A 19,395-nucleotide genomic window follows, 5' to 3' on the forward strand; every position below is an offset into this window, starting at 1 on the left:
GGCTAGGTGGGCTTCCAAGTATAGTCATACCTGTGGGGTCAGTGAGGCAGAATATCTGAAATTAAGACTATCTGAGAAATCTGGTTTTTGTGTTTCCATAGGAATAAGTTTTCATTTTTTGGATATGTTGGAACATCATGTATCTGGGCACTGTTTAATCATCAAAAAGTGGTTCTCAATTGGGTGTGATTCTGTCCCCCACGAGAGACATTTAGCAGTGTCTGGAAACGCTTTTGGTTGTCACAATTGGGGAGGGAGGCGTGCTTCTAGTTTCTTTTGGGTGGAAATCAGGGATGCTGCTAAACCTTCCCCAGGACAGCCTCCCCTATAAAGAATCATCTGGTCCAAAATGTAAATAGTGCCGAGGTGGAGAAACCTTGGAACACATAACTCCGAAGAAGCCAGACATGGCTGAATAAGTTCTGCTTTCACCTCTTCTGTGTTATCACTGAATTATCATTTGCTCAGCACATATACGACTGCTTGGAAGGAGGGCTCCAAATACGGAGAACACAGACTATTCTACAGGACTAACAGTCAGCTGTTTTGCATGTGTGATTTATCTTGTTTCAGTTACAATATACATAGCTCCTTTTGAAAAGCAAATGCCTTGACTGGTTTTAAAGTTCCTGTTTTATGAGCAATGGATTCCACTTCAGGGTATCACTGATTAACAGAGCCAAGCAATTAATTGATTCAAAATGTAAAATACTAAGCCATTTACGCATCAAATGCTAGAATCTCCCCATCAGAGTCCCTACTGAATTGAACTTCTACAAGATTTCTAAGAAATTAGTGAATTGTTTTACATTCATCATTTTAAAGCCAGACATTTTTTCAACTCTCTCTCCTTTCTTCTATTGTCTACAATATATTGAGTAATGCCAGATGCTATGTGATTAGTTTGCTCAAATTTTATACTCGCAATAACCCTAGCCAATAGGAGCTACAGATATTTTCCAAATTGTTCTTCAAACTCAAGCAGTCTGGAGATAGAAAAAGAGGACTGCAAATAAAACATTTGGCTATAGTTCTCACAAGCAAAAGGAGGAAGCTCTTTTCATTTATTCAATGTGAATTCATTTGATACAATGAAAAGTGAAAAGGAAAGGAGGCCAGGAGAAGGTAAATGATATTTACAATAATAGCAGCATTAATCACTATTTATTGAGTGCTTACGTATGCTAAGGTCAGCATCAAGCACTTTGTACTATCTCATTTAATCCTACCACCAATCCATTTCATAGAGGCAGAAACCCAGGCCTAATCTGATGAAGGTAACATGGTTAGCAAGTAGCACAGCTGGGATCTGTGCCCTGTGCTGTCACCCCTGACAATCAATGTCAGGGGTCAGCAAACTAGGACCCATGGTCCATATCCATCTTGCTGCCTGTCTTTGTAAATAAAGTTTTATTGGAACACAGCCACGCTCATTCCTTTCTGTATTGTCTACGGTTGCTTTTGTGCTACAACAGCAGAGCTGAATAGATGCAACAGACACCATATAGCGCAAAGCCTGAAATATTTACTATCTGGCCCTTTGCAGAAAAAGTTTGCCGACCCCTGGTCTGAAGTCTAAAATAGTAAGTAATGCCAACTCGACGTCGTGTTCCATGTTACTAGGAATGGGAAGCCCTTTGCCCCATGCACGTCCGAGTGAGGTGGCTTGACTTCCTTCCAATATGGTCCACTGCTTCTATTTTCAGAGCCACGCTGAGTGGCGAAAATATCCTTTTCTTTAGGAAACATTTGATCCGAATTAGTGTAATATTATACAAGTTGAAATTTGCTAAGTCTGATTTCCTCAGTCTGAAATCACTAAAAAGAAAAAAGAAATGAAACCAAACAAAAACAAGTATTGATCTTTTCACAGGAACAAGTTATGTGCCAGGAATACAAAGAAGAAGAAAACACAAGCTCCCCTTCAAGGAGCTCACAGAAGCAGGGGAAACTGAGGCACACATCCACTAGAACGGCTTTCTAGGAATTATGCACAGGTACTATTAGCATCCCTGTGAAGGGATGTCTTTTCCTAAGCAAACCAAGGCCTCAGAACGAAGATAACACTTGAAAACCCATTTTTCTTTTTAAGAAAAAGATCTTCCCTTACATTAAATTAAGTAACAGAATCATGCTCATGTTGTTCTAATACGTAGAATTTATTATTCATACAATGGTAGAGCTAAAAGGTATTTCCAAGCTCAGCCCTTTCATTTCACAGATGAGAAAACCATTAGAAGTGCCAAGGTTACCAGGGGCTGATAGGAGATAAAGAAACAAGAATGTCTAGCAGCTAGATGTGAATAAAGCGCTGGAGAGGCAGCACAGCAGGGTACTTAAGGGCAGAACTCTGGAACCTGATTTGGGGCAAGTTACTGAGTCTCTCTGTGCCTTGGTTCTCATCTGCAAAATGGAGATGCTCTTCAGAGTCATTGTGAGTAATAAGTGAGTTAATATATATGAAGTGCAAAGAGCAGTTCCCAGCACATAGTAAGTATAACATGAGTGTTTGCTGTTATTAAAATGAAATGAGTCATGGACAGGAACTGAATCTCCAGACCTTTAAAGTGAGCCAACTCCACCTTACTGCCATACCTGTCCATCTCCCACACCTGACGTCTCGACTCACCTCCTATATAACACCTGTGCCCTTTCCCTTGTAGAGACATCACCATCCTTCTAGGCTTTTATTTTAGATGCAGTGGAATAATTTTTTATTCTTAGTTCTTCTGCTTTTATTTCCTATTGTCAGGAAACATCTGACTGTCCCTTTCCTCTCCAATACTACTGTCACCACCCTTTGCCAAGCGCCAGATCTGTGTGACTTAAATTTTCTCTGCCCCACACCACCCCAGCCTGCCTCAAACCAATTCCCGTCCCGTCTGCATACGAGATAAATCTACTACACCATTTTCACTTCATCATTCATCTGCCAAGGAGTCTGCCATTATTTTAAGTAGCACATCCCTTTAAGTCCAGACTCTGTCTGCTCTTTAAATTCCTTTACTCTTTTCTGACGTTACTTGTAATTCATCTCCTGTATTAACAGTCTTGAATTAAAAGAGTCCTGGTTTCAAATCCTAACACCAACTCTTTTTTTTTTTTTATTTTTTATTTATTGAGATTGTTCACATACCATACAATTATCCAAAGATCCAAAGTGTACAATCAATTGCTCCCGGTACCATCATACAGCTGTGCATCCATCACTACAATTAATTTTTTTTTCAATTTTTAGAACATTTTCATTACTCCAGAAAAGAAATACAAAGAAAAAAAAAAAAGGAAACTGAAATCCTCCCATACCCCTAACTAACCCCCCTCCATTGTTGAGTCATAGTATTGCTAACATCAACTCTTAACTACTGCTGAGACCCAGACATATTGCTTAATCCCTCAATTCCCTTTTCTGCCAAATTGAGATTAAATAGTACCTATCTCATAGCGCTCTTGGGAAGATTAAGCAGATAATTCTCACACATGGTAGAAAGCCTGGCATGGGGTAAGTGAATAAGAGATGTTATTATTGTCATTATTCCCAAAACAGTACACTTGCTTTCCTCCCTCATGTTCATGTAATTCCTTCCACTAGGATGTCTTCCTTGCTAACTTCTGCCAATCCAGATCAGCATCCTTCACACAAAGCTCCCAGGACTTGGGGCCACTTAGATCTCTTGCTTTGGTGAAATCCTACCTGTGATCAGCACCACTCACCTTAAGCCCTTATTTCAGTGGTTCTCAACCCGAGCATGGTTTTGCCCCCAGGGGAGGTGGGTGCCACTGGCATTTGGTAGCTCTAGATCAGGGATGCAGTTACACATCCTAGAGAGCACAGGACAGCCCCCACACAAAGAATTATCCAGCCCATAATATCAATAGTCCTGATGTTGAGAAACCCTGACCTAAATTGTTCCATGCTTTGAGATCACAAGGTTCATGGAAGCTCAAACCCTGCCGGTGGTTCTATATGATCTGTCTAGGGAAAGAGAGAAAGTATCTGATTGCCAGATTGACTGAAGCAAATTCACAACTGATACAAGATTTTCATTTGCATTCATGGCTCCTGTAACCAAAAATCACTGAGTAAATATGTTTAGCAAAAATGCTTGTATTTCTTCTCCGTTACTATGTATATAGCTTAGTGCTTACAGTTCTGTTGGGAAAGAAAACATCATGAAGAAATCTCATTGTTCTATGTGATTCTGTGTCTCCTAAGATGGAAACATTCAGTCAATATAGTACTTTCTATGGAAGGATTCTGAATCAGCACATTAAGTTACCCGTAGGGCACGTATCACCTGTGATGTTCTGCCAAAAACAAAAATGAAAAACAACAACAAAAAACTGTGTGTGATAATAGAAGTTTGGGTGAAGAGCATACACACCACGTTTCTTGGAGATTCACAATGCATCCGGGTATAATAACGGCTCTGAGATTAAAACAAAATCTGTTTAACTTTGTTTAGCCCAATGTTTCCCAAACTAGCTTGACCTTGAAAATAATTTTCACATACCCTCTACTACCATCGTGTGATGCAAGTGTTATGTGGAACACACTCTGGAAAACATCTCATTAAAGCTGACAAAAATCTCAACATTGAACTTTAGAACTTGAGTTGTATAGTTTCTCACACTATAATCAGAGCTGCTTTGGGACCCTAAATAGCCGAGAAACATAACCCAGCCCCCTTAATTTCAGAAGTCTTATGGCTGGAAGAGCCAGACTTCTGTTGGTCTCTGTTGCAATGGCCTTGATGATAGAATTTGGGCAAACCATATTTTCAAATGGCGCAGAAGGATGTATCTTTTCTGCCCCATTAAATGGACTGGTTATAGCAATAGTGACTTCGACATATTTAGACAGCAAAGCATAAAAATTATTTTTCCTACAAGCAATAAGCCCAATTTTAACTTCTGTGGGAAATAAACAAAAAACAACAACAGAATATGGCACTGTGCTTCCCATAAAGAAGCAAAGTAATAGAACATTTGTGAAGGTCAGAGGCGAAGGAACAAAGTACAGTTTTCCCACCCATTTCCTGACCAGTCTTAATCCTATCCACAGTCTTTATCCTTAAATCACAGACATAGCTGTTCATTTTTAAAATTTCTGTAATGTCTATGGATTCCACTGAATAGCAAAGGACTGAATTCTGAAGAGGATCTGTAGTTCTTGGAAGACCTCACCCACCCCACCTACCCCTGCTTAAGAGTATGCAGCCTTCTTCTTTGGGTAAGAGAACAACTGTCAGCAAGGTACTTTGGCCTTCAGAACTGTAGCTCTGTGGGCCTACACGATCTGAAAAGGGCTCGGCGGGGTGTGAGGGTGAGCGCACACACGGTCAGATGCCCTGTACCAGCAGTGATACTGCCATCTGTGCATCTAGCTCCGGGAAGCCCTTTGCGCTTTCACCTTGACTTAAAAGGACTATCGTTTTCCCAGTTTTGGGGGGTCTCAGCCTGTTCAGTCCTCTGCTCTTTTGCCAGCCATCAACCATCATGAACAGAAAGGAGAATATCAGAAGAGAGGAGAACCCCATCTTCTTTCTTCTCTAGAATCTGCAAACCAGCACCACAGATGGAAATTTTGAAAAATTTCCATATGATCCTAGAATATTCTCAAGACCCTCTGAAAACAAGCATGAGCCTCCTATCCCTCATGCTCTTCTGAAAGAAGGAAAACAGAGGCAGAGAAACTGAATGATTTGCTCAAGACACACTTGTGTTGAGGCTATCTGGAATTGAAATTTAGGAGCTTGATTCCCAGAGGGTGCCCCGTTTTCCTAACCTTCCCCTGGAGACGGCTAATTCCTATTCTCTGGTAAACACTGCCAGGAATTGCACTCTTAGGATTTTGCAATAAAAATAAGTTGTGTTTGCTTTCTAAACTTACGGTAGAAATCCTTCCAGTTAAATCTTACTGTGTTTTAGGTTATGCTATTTTCGAAGCTAATTTGTGCCATTTCATTCATGGCTGATTAAGTACTTCCAGCTCATAATGCATACTGACCCATCTGTCATATTTTTGGCTTAAATGCTAAATGTTATTCCTGTTCAGTCCTCAACACTAGCTTATGAATCCAGTGGTGAACTTCGGAACTATCGACAATTTTAAGAAGGGACCAAAAGGAGCCATACACCATTTGAAGCAGTTGTCTTTTTAAAGAGGTGATTATTACAGTTGGCTTGAGATTAAACATTCCTCATGCAATTCTCTGAATCTAAAAATGTTATATTTCTACCCATTTACATATGATGTAGTGCAGTTCTTCAGATGATTTATATATCTGTTTTCCCAACTATGGTGCATTACACAGACACGCATGCACACCTATTCATGTGTAAGCGCACACACACAGGAATAATGTATCCTTATTTGGTTCCACCTTATTTGTGTTACAAGCTGCTCTATGATATATTTCGTCATCTTCAAAGCATAAAAACTGGGGGATATAATGAGTGTTCCCCTGTTATGACATGATCTTTATATTCTAGATATACAGCACTTGCCCTGTAATACATGATATCTGATTTAGATGGGATGGAGCAAAGAGTGACCTTTGAGCTGTGTTTCTCAGAAGTCCCAGACACTCTGCCAGGGCAGGACCCCCAACTCCCAGCCTAAACCAGAGCAATTTCTCTTTTATCTGAATTTTATCTTAATTATATATAGGACCCTCTAAGATGCTCATAAGTTTTGTTCTTCCAAAGAATATGTCTTTTGCTATGTGTTTCTTGGCTTTACTTTTAGCTCCTGAATATAAATACTCCCTTTGTACATGTCCCTCTCTTTTGCCTTCTGGAAAAATCTGAAAAAGTAATCAAGACCCTGTAGTCCAATGACTTTATGCCTTTTTTTGTTTGGTTGTTTTATTTTACCACAAGAACCTCTGTTTATGCTCAGGGATTCAACCCCAAGGCCCCAGGGCAAGGATGGGAGGTGTCTGGCAACCCCCCCCCCCCAAAGGGCTCTTTCAGCTGCCAATGCTAAATATCTCTTTTGTGTTCAGTTTTTACTTTGGGTAGGGTATTCTCACCTCAGGCTGCTTTATAGTGCATGAATATTTCATATCCTGGCCACTCTAAAACTGCCGCACACTCTTCATTCTGGTTGAAAACATTAGGGTTCTGGACAAGCCAAAAGGTTCACAGTGTGTCCATTCGAGGAATGATGAGCTTGTGTGTTGTAGCTCGTTGGACTTTTTAGTGGGGCTGGCGAAGGGACTCGTAAATCAGGGAGTCACTGAAATTTGGAAAGGGCAATTTCTTGACTGTGTATCAGATCTGCGATGGTCCCTGTCACCAAGTTCTGCTTCCCTATACCTCATTCATCATGTGGAATAGCTCGGCTTATCAGATCACTGACAGTTTCCAAACATATAAACAGACGTTATCTACAGTACCTGCTAGATAAGTCAGACAAACACTTGTCCATGAACAGACTTCAAGTATCTCAAGAAGTAACCTAATTTTGGTGAAAGCCCAGCCTATCTGAGAAGGATGGCTATTCACAGCATAGCAGATTTCATCCCTCACTTTATGATAGGAAATACCCGTGCCAGCTCTTCCTGGGGACAACTTTGGAATCTGGAGACCACACAATAATGCACAAACCAACCACTAATGCAGTCCCGATAGGCCATTTTCTCTTTTGCCCTTCATTTCCAATTACCAGAAGACTTAAATTGTATTTTGCTTTCTCCCTTTCATGCTTGCTCCTCTGATTTCCAGCTCACAAACTTGGAGCCCTGCTACTGTTTGGAGTAGGTTGCATTGCAAAAGACACTAGTGCTTCACTATAGACTGCAATTTTGTACTTGAAATAACAGCAAAACTGAGGCAAGGGGGACAAAGGAAACAGTATGTCACAGCCCTAAAAATGAGAATTAAAGAACAGGAGCTCCCCCCCTACCCCCCACCCCAAGAGCCACTGCTAGGGTTACAGCTTGTTTAGAAGATAATTATTTGATTTTATAATTACTTTTGTGGGTTGCAAAATAATTACTATGGAGGCAAATCTCCATGTGCCAAAATAGCAGAGGCGATTGTTCTAAAGTTCATGCTGAAACAATAACAGATTCAAGATGGTTAGGTCTTAGGTGGGGATTAGGAAATTCATTCCCTTTGTAAAATGTGCCAGTCTGGAGCTCACATAAAGGTCAGGATGCAAATGGGGATAATAAAGATACTCTGCCTACTGAATTCAGGCTAGTTATTTCTTTTTAAGTTGGTTTTCATTTCAAGCTTCTCCCACTGAGTACACTAAGACATTAAGGTGACTTTGAAAAAGACCAACATGGCAACTCAGGTGAATGATGCAGACATGCAATTAGATACAAATAATCTCCAGGGCCTCCTTCATCTCTAAGATCAGATAATTGGAAAGGGTCCAGAAGTGCTATCTTCTAATTACAGGCACTTTGATCTAGATCAGGGGTCAGCAAACTTTTTCTGTAAAGGGCCAGATGGCAAATAGTTTAGGCTTTGCAGGCCTCTGCTGCAACTACTCAACTCTGCCGTGGTAGCATGAAACCCACTGGAGACAATGTGTAAAGGGTTACATGTGGCTGTATTCCAATCCAACTTTATTGATGGGAATTGAAATCTGAATTTCATGTAATTGTCACATGTCACAAAGTGTTATTTTTTCTTTTGATTTTTTTCTAACCCTTTACAACTGTAAAAGGAAAAAAACCTCAGCATACAAAAACAGGGAGAGAGCCCACTGGCCATAGTTTACCAAAGCCCAATCAGATGGGTTTTAGGCACCTGGGCAGTGTCTTCATGGAACAGAATTAAATCCATTGTGCAGGTTGAAGAAACTCAGGACAGAGGGGTGATTCAAGAATGGTCCTCTAGGCCTCCTAATTCTAATCAAATACACTCCCCGTCAGATCATTTCCTTTCACATTTTTTAAGGAGTCGACAGTTTGCTTTTGGGTGTTTGTTTCTGCCTCAATTTTCCTGAATCATTTTCACATTTAATGAATCCCTTAAAAAAGTTCAATGTCAATGGCCAAAATAACTAGTCCCTTCTTAGAGTTTCAGTGAAGTGTGACCCTCAGAGGAAGCAGAAGGTGGCTGCAAAGTGGGGAGGCAAAGGCAGGGGTCCAGAGCCAGCAGTGGAAAAACTATCCCCTCTCTCAGTCTCTGTTCCCTCTTCTGTAAAACGGCCACAGTAATAATTCCAACCTTAAACCTTAATATATCACAATTACAATGAAGTAACAGATATGAACTATAAACTATAATATAAATATTTCCTTACGAGGTGCCTAGGCTTTCTAAACTTACTGACTTTCTTAAACAGACTCAATTAACTCTTGACTCTTGATCCCAACTCAGTTAGGACCTTTCTCACTTTATTTCCTAAAAATCCTCCAGGGTATCTATAATGAAAAAGATAATAAGTGTTGGTGAGGATGTGGGGAAATTGGAACCCTCATACATTGCTGGTGAGAATATAATACGTTGTGGCCACTGTGGAAAACAGTCTGGCAGCTCCTCAAGATTACACACAGAGTTACTCTATGATCTAGCAATTCCACTTCTGAGATGTAAACCCAAGAGAAAAGAAAACAAACATCCACATTAACACTTGTACATGAATGTTCATAGCAGCATTATTCATAAAAGGCCAAAGTGGGAACAATCCACGTCCATCAGCAACTGGTGAATGAAAAAAATATGGTATGTCTATATAATGGAATGTTATCTGGCAATAAAAAGAAATGAAGTACTGATACATGCTACAACATGGATGAACTTTGAAAACGTTATTTTAAGCAAACGAAACCAGACGCAAAAGGCCATTTATTGCATAATTCCATTTATATGAGATATGCAAAATAGGGAAATCTATTGAGGCAGAAAGTGGATTAGTGATTGCCTAGGGCTGGGGGCAGGCAGAAGGGGGGGATCTGCGGGAATCTGGAGTGGGAAGACCTCTAAGAGGAGCAGGATATCTTTTTAGGGTAATGAAAACGTTCTAAAATTGATTGTGGTGATGGCTGTACAACTCTGTGAATATACTAAAAGTCAGTGAATTGTACGTTTTACATGGGTGAATTGCATGGAATGTGAATTATATCTCAGTGAAGCTCTTTAAGTGAAAATTCCCTCCAGGGAATTTTGCATTCCTTCTGAGAGCAAGTCCCAACTCCCTAGCATGGAACCCGAGGCTCTTCATGTTCGGCCTCTCCCCACATCTCCAGGCTTCCTCCTTACCACTTCCAAGATTCAATGCTCTACCCCAGCCATATCAAAATAAATGTGCTTGCACTTACTTTAATAAATGAATATGTATTTACTGCACAATCAATAATTAATAAATCAATATGTAGATTCATGTACTGATCACATCTTATTATATGCCCAAGATGTGTGCAGCCCTGTTCTCCACACTGGAAATACAGCAGTGAAGAAGACAAGACAAGACCTTTGCTGCGAGGAATTTACATTTGCTGCCATCCTGGGGCCTCCTAACCTTTCTCCATACCAGCCTGGCCTGGCTCTTTCCCTCAGGCATCTTTGCCAGGCCAATCCTTTCATCCCTCCCCTTAGCCTCAAATGCCATCTCCATCCAGATGACCTCTCTGGGTTTCCCACGTGTGTGTCCACAGCATCCCAGACCTGCCTCCATCACGGCCATGTGCCTGGCTAGACTGTGAGTTTCTCCACGGGCAGGAATTCATCCTTTATCTCTTTATTTCCCCAACAAGTTCACCGTAAGAATAAATGTTGCTACAGGAATCAACCAATGACCATGTTTGGCCTTCCGCTGGCAGATGGTTGAGCTTGGCCTTGGAGATAGCAACAGTACAACTGTAAAAACAACTGTCACATTATTTCTCTCACGTGGTCTAGTGCTAACTTTCTGGCTGAGACTCCCCCCTTCCACCCACCCCCACCCCCACCCCCACTTCTCTCCACATTCCCTCCTCCCAGCACAACATCTCTACTATTTATTTCCTCCTTTCCAACCCAACAACTGGATTTCGGCTTAGCTCCTGGTTCTGTCACCTGGAGCAGTGCAAGTTTTGTCTCCTTGAGCTTTCCTCTGCTCCCTGAGGGCTGAAGAGAAGGACAGCAATTTGGCCTTCAACAGGCCCTTCATTTCTTTGCTTTTATCACAACTGACTTGGCACAGAACAGCTGCTAACTGGCTCAAAATGCACCCCCACTTTCCAACTTTCAGACAGTACTTGAAACTCCAAATACCAAGTCAAGTCCAATTGGCTCTTTCCAATCACATTAGTTAGCAAAGTACTGAAATGAAAGTTTGGGGTTGGCAAACAAGTATTGATCCCACCCCTCCCTAATAAGGTTTCACGTATGCATTTTATCTATTAATGTTTTCATTTTACTCTTATCTATCTCCTTTAGACATGTAAGTATATTTTAAACAGTTTCACAAAATTTAATATTTATGTCTCCTAAACTAAGTTAATACTTATATAGGTTGCCTTCAAAGTGTCAGAAACGTATTAAACGTATTAAAATGCAGGGGAAATTATTAGTAAAATTGCATATGAGTTCAAAGTTATGCTAAAAATAAGTCAAATTGATTGAAAATGTCACTGGGCTTTATTATGGGTCTGTAACCAAATAGCAGATGCTAGGTCTTTAGACACTTACTGATCAAATTGAGCAGACTTGGGAGCCAGGCCCTTACTCTTATCGGTCCTTGTGGAGACCATCTTAAAATCCCACTCAAATATGCTTCAAAATAACACAGGAGTGGGGAAATCTGAGCAATGAGTATACAGAGGCTCATTATCCTATTCTGTCTACTTTTGTGTGTGTTTATAATTTTCCATAATTAAAAAAAAAAAGTAGCCTGGTCATGCCACCCCTTCTTAAAACCCCCTTTGCCCTATGGTGCTTACTGGATAAAATCTGAACTCCTTTGCTAATTGTATTAAGCTTTTCCCTGACCTCACTCTTGCCCAAGGGGGACCTACTGCTCTCTCCTTTCCAGCTCTAAAACAACACCTTTCTCTCTCAGACACCCTTAAAACTTCCATGCACTTATTTGTGTACCTCCCTCTACTAAATTATAAGGTCCTTGAGGGCAAGGAACATACCGTGTTACTGATTTTTATATTCCCAAAGCTCATCATGGTGCATAGAAAATGCTTCACAGGTCTCTTGGTTGATAAAAAACGAAAACTGCCTTAACGTAAGTTCCCAGGCTAACTCATGCCATTTTTCCCAACATTCTGCATTCTACCTGCTGCACTTCGCTTTCCCAAACACAGCCTTGCTCTTCCACAGATTAAATTGTTCACACATGTTTGTTTTTCCTTCCCGGAAACACCCTTCCCTCCTTTAATGGAAAACCTGTCCTTTAGTCCTAGTCCAAATATCACCTCCTCTGGGAAGCCCTCCTGCTTTTTCCTCTATTTAGCTATTTACTTTCCTGCCGCTCTCACTGACGTCCAAACTCTTCAAAGGCAACAGGTGATTGTTTGACCTCTTGGTATCTAACTCTAAACTGAGGGTCCTGCACACTCAAGCTGAGACTTTTACATACAAATGTAAGAGAATGAATTAACAGCTCAGTTGTTTGAGTACACAATCCCTTAACAGAATTGTAAGAGTCCATCTTAATTAGAACCTCCCCGCCCCCATACACCCTTTCCTAACATCCTGCTGAGCCCTTCTTCATCTCTCTTCCCTATGACTGAGCAAGTTCCCTTCTTTACATGCTCCCCCAAAACCTGTCTACCATGCTCAATTACAGCTTTTCCTACTCTCTCCTGACCTGAAGGAAGAGGTCTCTCTCAGTTTCCCAGAGTCTATCCCTTGTTTCAGGCCAAGTCCTTCATAGGCATGCTTTTGACCCTTGACTATCCACCGGGCCCATGTCTGTAGAATTCTCCAGGAACTAGTTCTTGATATTCACCTTTGCCTCTTCCTTCCTGACAGACAACTAGATCTCACCTTGCCTATATATATATATATATATATATATATATAGACATAAAAATGCTTAGTCACTGTAAATTTATATACACAAGTGAGTCCTTCTACCTGGGATATTCTGGTCATGACTTTAAACTTTAAAGCAAAGAAATATTTTTGACATGTGCAACATCGAAGGGTTTTCCCTCCACCTCACTTTCATTTCACTTGTCTTATTAAAGATGCATGTTTGAGCTGTTAAATATAGACTAAAATTTTGTGCTTTCATCTTAGACCCAATCCAGGGAAGTTTAATAATGAAGAGGCAGAGCAGCGCAGTATAGCAGGAGGAAAAACCCAAGACAAAATTGGACTTGGCGATAATAATACAAATGGTAGTAATCACAACAAATACTTGTTGAGCACTTTCTCTTGCCAGGCACCAAGCTAAGTGCTTTATACCAATTATCTCATTTAACCCGCACCACTCCATGTGGTAAATAACATTGTAATATCCTAACATCCCCAGCTAGCAAGTGAAGGAGCCATTATTTTCAATCAGGCCATGATATCCCAGGATCCAGCTCTGAACTCATCAAGGGTCCTTCATCAAGGGTCAAGTTATGTTAGCCACCCTGACACCAAATGGTGCTTGACCTTATTCACCTGCTCTCTTTGCACCTCAGTTTTCTCATCTACAAATGAGGAATCTGACCTATACAGACTCACAAGGCATTCTCTCCTAAAAGGCTAAATAAATCCCTGTAGTGCTGAACACCACTGAGAAATATTATGACAGAATTGTTGTCGTTCTGAAAGTTCATATTGAAATCTATTAGAAAACATGTAAATACTTCTAATCCCTAAGAAAAAGTGGAAAATTCGTAAGCAAATTTGTATATGAATGTTTAAAGAATTAGTCATATTTAATGAAATGAAGATGACCTTGAAATACTGATTAATCACACGTAAAGGGCACTGAGTAGGAGTTGCAATCAATTTGTCTTGGTTCTCAATCTGTTTATCATTGTAGTACTTTTTAAATATGTCCCTATAAAATAAGACTGACAGGCTTCAAAATATTTCTAAAAACTGTTAAAAATGTTAAAATTCTTATTTCCATTTAAATTACTTCTTAACAGATAATTATTAATGATATGTTATAATTCTTAAAATCAATTCTTACTATTAATAGACTCAAAAGGAATTCAAAGGAGAATATAAATTATATACAGGAACACCTTACTTTCTAGAATAGATTTCTTCCTGAAAGTTGAATTTTAACTATTTTAAGTTAACTCATATTCTCCTATTGACTTCCAATATAAGTCTAGTGCTGATTTAGCGATATATCTTGTTAGTTCATCCTATACATAACTTCTAATAATTCTTTCCTTCTATTTCCCTCTAAATTTCTTTCCCTCTATTCCTACCAAACTCAGCCTTTCCATCAAGTAGGCAAGGTGGGTAAAAACAATTAAAGGTACCAAGAAATTCTGCAATTCCTTACCCTAATAAATCTGGCTTATTGAGCCTCTACATATATACAATACACACACACACACACACACACACACACATACACGTACCTATTTTTCTACATTCAATGTAGGTGGCAGACAAAAATTCCACTGAAAAAAATCAACTTGATCCCATAGTGGAAAGTGCATTGATTTTGGAATCAGATGGACAAAAGTTTGAAACTTTCTTCTATTCTATATTGACTCCACGGCCTTTAGCACTGGAGTGCTCTATGACCATGTTTTCTTGTGAAAAATGAGGATAGTCCCACCCATCTGGCAGAAATGTGAGGATTCAAAGTAATCTATACAGTGAGCCTAGATATCAGCTACTGGGAGCATTCAGTACATGGAAACGCTTATTATTATTGGGTATTCAATTGCTAAACTAGGGGAAGAAGAAGTGCTCTCTTTGTTTTGTTTTTGTTTTTACTACTGTTCGAAAGTACAAGCTTTTCTTAATACTGAGTAAACCATACAGACTTGGGGAGAGACCTGGGTCAAGGAAAATTAAGAATAAAATTAATAGTGTCCCCTGTAGGAGCAAATGCCACCATGGTTCAGTGATTTACTGCTGCGACCAGAGCCACTAAGGCACTCCGCTCCCTGCTTTTTATCCCTTCACCATCTCCAATCCCCGTCTTCACCTCCCTCTGTAACTACCTTACTTCTTTGAGTTTCTCCAGTCTGCAACTCACTTAAAAGCCAGTATAAAACATGGCTCAGTATTGAACCCAAACAGCAAAGATGAAGGAAATACAGACTACTCTTTGGCCATTAATGGTGAACTGTATGCTACAGGTTTTTGTTGTTGTTGTTTTTAATAAAGAAATGGAATAAAGTCTGCAAAGCATCTTTAATACAAGTTAGTGGATATCAGGATCTTTTTTTTTAAACACTCTTAAAAGATATTATTTGCTAAAATATAAGTTCAACTTTTGCATACAGCTCAACTGGCCAGGAATTTTTTTTTTTAATTTTAGTTTATTTTATATCAGCCAAATACTTTTAGTTATCGATTGTCTATAAACTGAGGGTTACTCAAATGTTTTAAATGCTTAAAATAACTGCCATTTAATGTATGAAGAAATTAACAATGACAGACACTCAGTGACCAGTACCTTTATTAAATTTTACTTTAGTAAAATTTTAAGTGAGAATGTTCCAGCTGGAACAAAATATCCTTGGTTGCCACTAAACAGCTGCCTCGGTGCTGAATGATGAATCAAGCACATTTATGGTGCTGCACATACAGGTAGGCCCAAACCAAAAGAGACATTTTCCTCTGTAGTCTTACCAAAATAGAGACATTTGGTGAAACGAAATAAAGCTTCAGTGGCTGAGAGATTTCAAATGGAGTCAAGAGGTCAGTCAGGTGGGCATTCTTACGCACTATATAGATAACACTTTTTAGGTTTTAATGCATTGGAATAGCTAGAAGTAAATATTGAAACTACCAAACTCCAATCCAGTAGCCTTGACTCTTGAACACGATTGTATAACAATGTAGATTACGAGGGGTGACAGTGTGATTGTGAAAATCTTGTGGATCGTGCTCCCTTTATCCAGTGTATGGATGGATGAGTAAAAAAATGGGGACAAAAACTAAATGAAAAATAGGGTGGGATGGGGGGATGATTTGGGTGTTCTTTTTTACTTTTTATTCTTATTCTGATTCTTTCTGGTATAAGGAAAATGTTCAAAAATAGATTGGGGTGATGAATGCACAACTATGTGATGGTGCTGTGGACAGTTGATTGTACACCATGGATGACTGTGTGGTATGTGAATATATCTTAATAAAACTGAATTTAAAAAAATAGAGACATTTGGGCAAGCTGTTTGTATTACTACAATATTTACCATACATTTCCATTAAAATAGCTGGCTTTCCTGGCATACAAAAAACATGACTCAGATTGAAAATAGTTTCTAGAGAACTTATCTAGCAGAACATCCACACATTAAAAACTATCATGTAAGGTCAATCGCTGCAAAAAAGTTTAAGTTATTGTGCTTTCTGTCCTTTTACAGTGGGCATGCTGCTTCTGGCTCTAGCAATAAAAGCAGAAGGGTTAAACTCCTGACCTCATTCTATTTCAGTTATTAAATGAGTGAACCACACACTAGTAGACAGGACTAGTGGTGTAGAATTAGACAATAATTAGGTGCTTCAGTGTAGGGTCTTCCTTATATCAGAATTAATATTAATATCTAATATTAGAGTATTTGAGTCCTCTAAAATTAAGTACTTTTATACTAGCATATCAGATAATATGAGAGCATCCATATGTAGCTCCTTAGAACATTCTGAAGTATTTGAGGTTGTAGAGATGAAACATGTTTACAAAAAGAAATATGTGCTGTGGGTTAAAAAATACATGCCTACATCCATTGATGGTGTACACTGCCATGTTCATCAGTGGCCCTGTTCATAATTACATATGTAAACACACATCCTTGAGGGCAGGCATATACCTTGCCTTATAGTAGCAACATTTAGAGATGCTAATTTAAATAAACTGTCAAAGTTGTGGAAGCAGTCCATTTGGGGATGAGTTCAGTCAACAGAGTGATTCATATTTCATAAGTATTTTAGCCTGCATCTCATGCTATATTACATTATATGGGAAAGTTCTGGCTCTGGCTCATCTGATTAATCCATTTAGATTCCACTGGTTGTGGTGTATGTCATCAGTTTATACAGTAACCATAAGAATCAAACCCACATAAGAAAGTGTGGGCTTCTTATAAAGAAGCAATCTCCCCCCACACCTAACAAGAGCAGCACTGAGTGTGTTGAGATCCCAGCTTCCTCCATTTCAGCCCCAGTTTTCCTCTTGGATGCCTATATCCGTTTTGCACAGCCTCTCTTGCAGTTTAATCAAAGAAAACTATAATTACACTTGCAGGTCTCTAATTTTGAAAAGACATTAGCAAGCCACAGTCACTTCATTTCTCTACACTTCAGAGACCAAGAGACAACAGAGGGAGCCTAAGTAATATTTGTTCTTCCGGAGGGAACCGGAGAAACCTGCCTGGTGGATAGGAAAATCTGCCTGCCCAAGTAGGTATGAACGTCAAGCGAGAGGCGAGGAGATGAGCGTCTGGCTGGACAGGATCTACCGCTTTCCCGATAAAATCTGCCTAAAACTTTTCCCCCACCTTCAGGGGCCCTCCAGTTGGAGCCGCCTGGAGGCTCCAAGCAAATACACGGCGCCCCAGGCTCGTCCACATCTGCAGAGGTGTCTGCCCGGTCCGCGCCGCGTATCCCTCCTCCTCGGCTCCTCCTGATCAGTGTCTCTGGGACCTGGCACCCTTCACTACCCTACTTCAGAGCCGAGCTGGGGGAGCTCTTTGGCCCGCACAACACGCACAGCCTCACCTGGAAGATGCCGCCGCGCGTCCCCTCCTCCACCTCCCCACATTTTGGCCTTTAGGCATCGTTCCAAGAGGGACCAGCAGCAGCATTCCAAAACCAGAGCCATATTTTACTCTAAAGAGACATCCTTCAGCGACTCTACAAGTCCATGGGCGCTGGGCGCCGCCGCCGAGGCCGAACCACCACTCGAAAGAGAACCCACCCAAAGCCCCACAGCTGGAACGCAGCAGGGCAAAGCCAAACCTGTCACGACACTGGGAGCCAGGTACAGTTTAGAAGCCCGAGGAACACAAAGCAGGTGTAATAACCTTGGTAAAGCTAATAATGATGCCCCTGACAGAACCCCCAAGACCTCATCTTCCCCCAAGAAAACCCCAGAGTTGCCCCTTTGTCTCTGAACCCCGTATTCATAAATGGACGCGATCTGGGTTTGGCTGTAGGCAGCACTCTGCAAAGTGCCGGGCGGGTGTCGTGCCTGGGTACAGGGCAGAGGTTCTCCGCAGTCCCCCAGACCCCCAAGTCCAGGACCCGCCAAACCCCCTCCCGCCTCCCGCGCTCGCCGCCCCGACGGGCCCCGGCACTCACCGTCCCGGGCGTCCTCCCCCCGACTGCAGTTGCTGCAAATGTGTTTGATCTCCTTGCCTAGTTGACAGTGGATCACAAAGGACACGTTGTTGTTGTTGGGGGCGGGCTCCTTCAGGGGCTTCATCCTCAGCAAATAAAAAGCTTTCTTTTTGGGGTTCTCGGCGCTCGCGCCTGGCACCGCGCCCTCGCCGCAGCCCGGCGAGCGGAGCGCAAACCTCCTCGGCTTCGCTGCGCGCGTGGGCTCCGCCATCCGGCCCCCGGGCGCCCCGGGCCGGGCGCTGCTCCGGCCCCCACGCGCTCCCACTCGCGCCCCCCGGGAGCGCCAGCATGCCCCCGCCCCAGCGCCTCTACATCAATGCGGCCCCGGCGCGGCGGGGCAGGGGAAGGCACCGAAAGGGTCTTGACCTCGCCGACCTCCCAGCCCGAGCCAATCCGAGTCCCGCGGCCGGAGGAGGGCTTCCGGAAGGCACTCCAGGGTCCCACCTGGGGCACTCCACTCCCACCTCAAGAGCACATCCTCCCCTTCCGCCGCCCCGCCCCTGAGTACACCTCCCAAGCAGCAATTCACAGTCTGCTTGATTTGCAGCTACCTTCACTCTCTCTTGAGCTCCCAGGCAGAAACGCCAACCACTCCCTCCCCCTTCTCTTCAAGCCTTAAGGCTGCCAAATGAAAGCAAGGGGATCCACACAGAAGCGACTGCCTTGGAGCCCTCCGGTGGAAGCGCCTCTCTTGGGCCAGAACAAATTACTGTTCTCTGCTGGGTCCATCCCTCACCACTTGACTTCCATTGGAACAGACAACCTGTTAAAATCTAATTGAGGTTTTCAGTCCCCAACAGAAATTCCTCAACCTGAAGGCAGCCTTACAACAGTGCTATTATAGCTTAAAAGAAAAAAAACAAAAAACAAAAAACAACAACAAAAAAACTTTAAGAAATGGCTGCTTTTATCAATACTTAGAGGCAAAGACAACAACTTGCAAATTTATAATCCAGCTAATTT

The 19,395-nt window shown here is 41.5% G+C and overlaps 1 protein-coding gene across 8 annotated transcripts in view; it reads right to left on the minus strand.

Annotated features, from left to right (window-relative positions):
• The window catches only part of PHACTR1 (phosphatase and actin regulator 1), a 581,688-nt gene that overhangs the window by 263,599 nt on the left and 298,694 nt on the right, over nt 1-19,395 (minus strand). The window contains exon 1 of one of the 8 annotated variants that reach the window (XM_037842147.1): nt 18,394-18,658. The exons of the other annotated variants lie outside the window; for them this stretch is intronic. Coding sequence (XP_037698075.1) covers nt 18,394-18,643 — 250 coding nt within the window. The 5' untranslated portion in view covers nt 18,644-18,658. Of the gene's footprint in view, nt 1-18,393; nt 18,659-19,395 lie in introns of those variants that run through there. 8 annotated transcript variants of the gene reach the window in all.

This window comes from Choloepus didactylus, chromosome 7 (assembly GCF_015220235.1).
Source record: "Choloepus didactylus isolate mChoDid1 chromosome 7, mChoDid1.pri, whole genome shotgun sequence".
Lineage (NCBI taxonomy): Eukaryota > Metazoa > Chordata > Mammalia > Pilosa > Megalonychidae > Choloepus > Choloepus didactylus.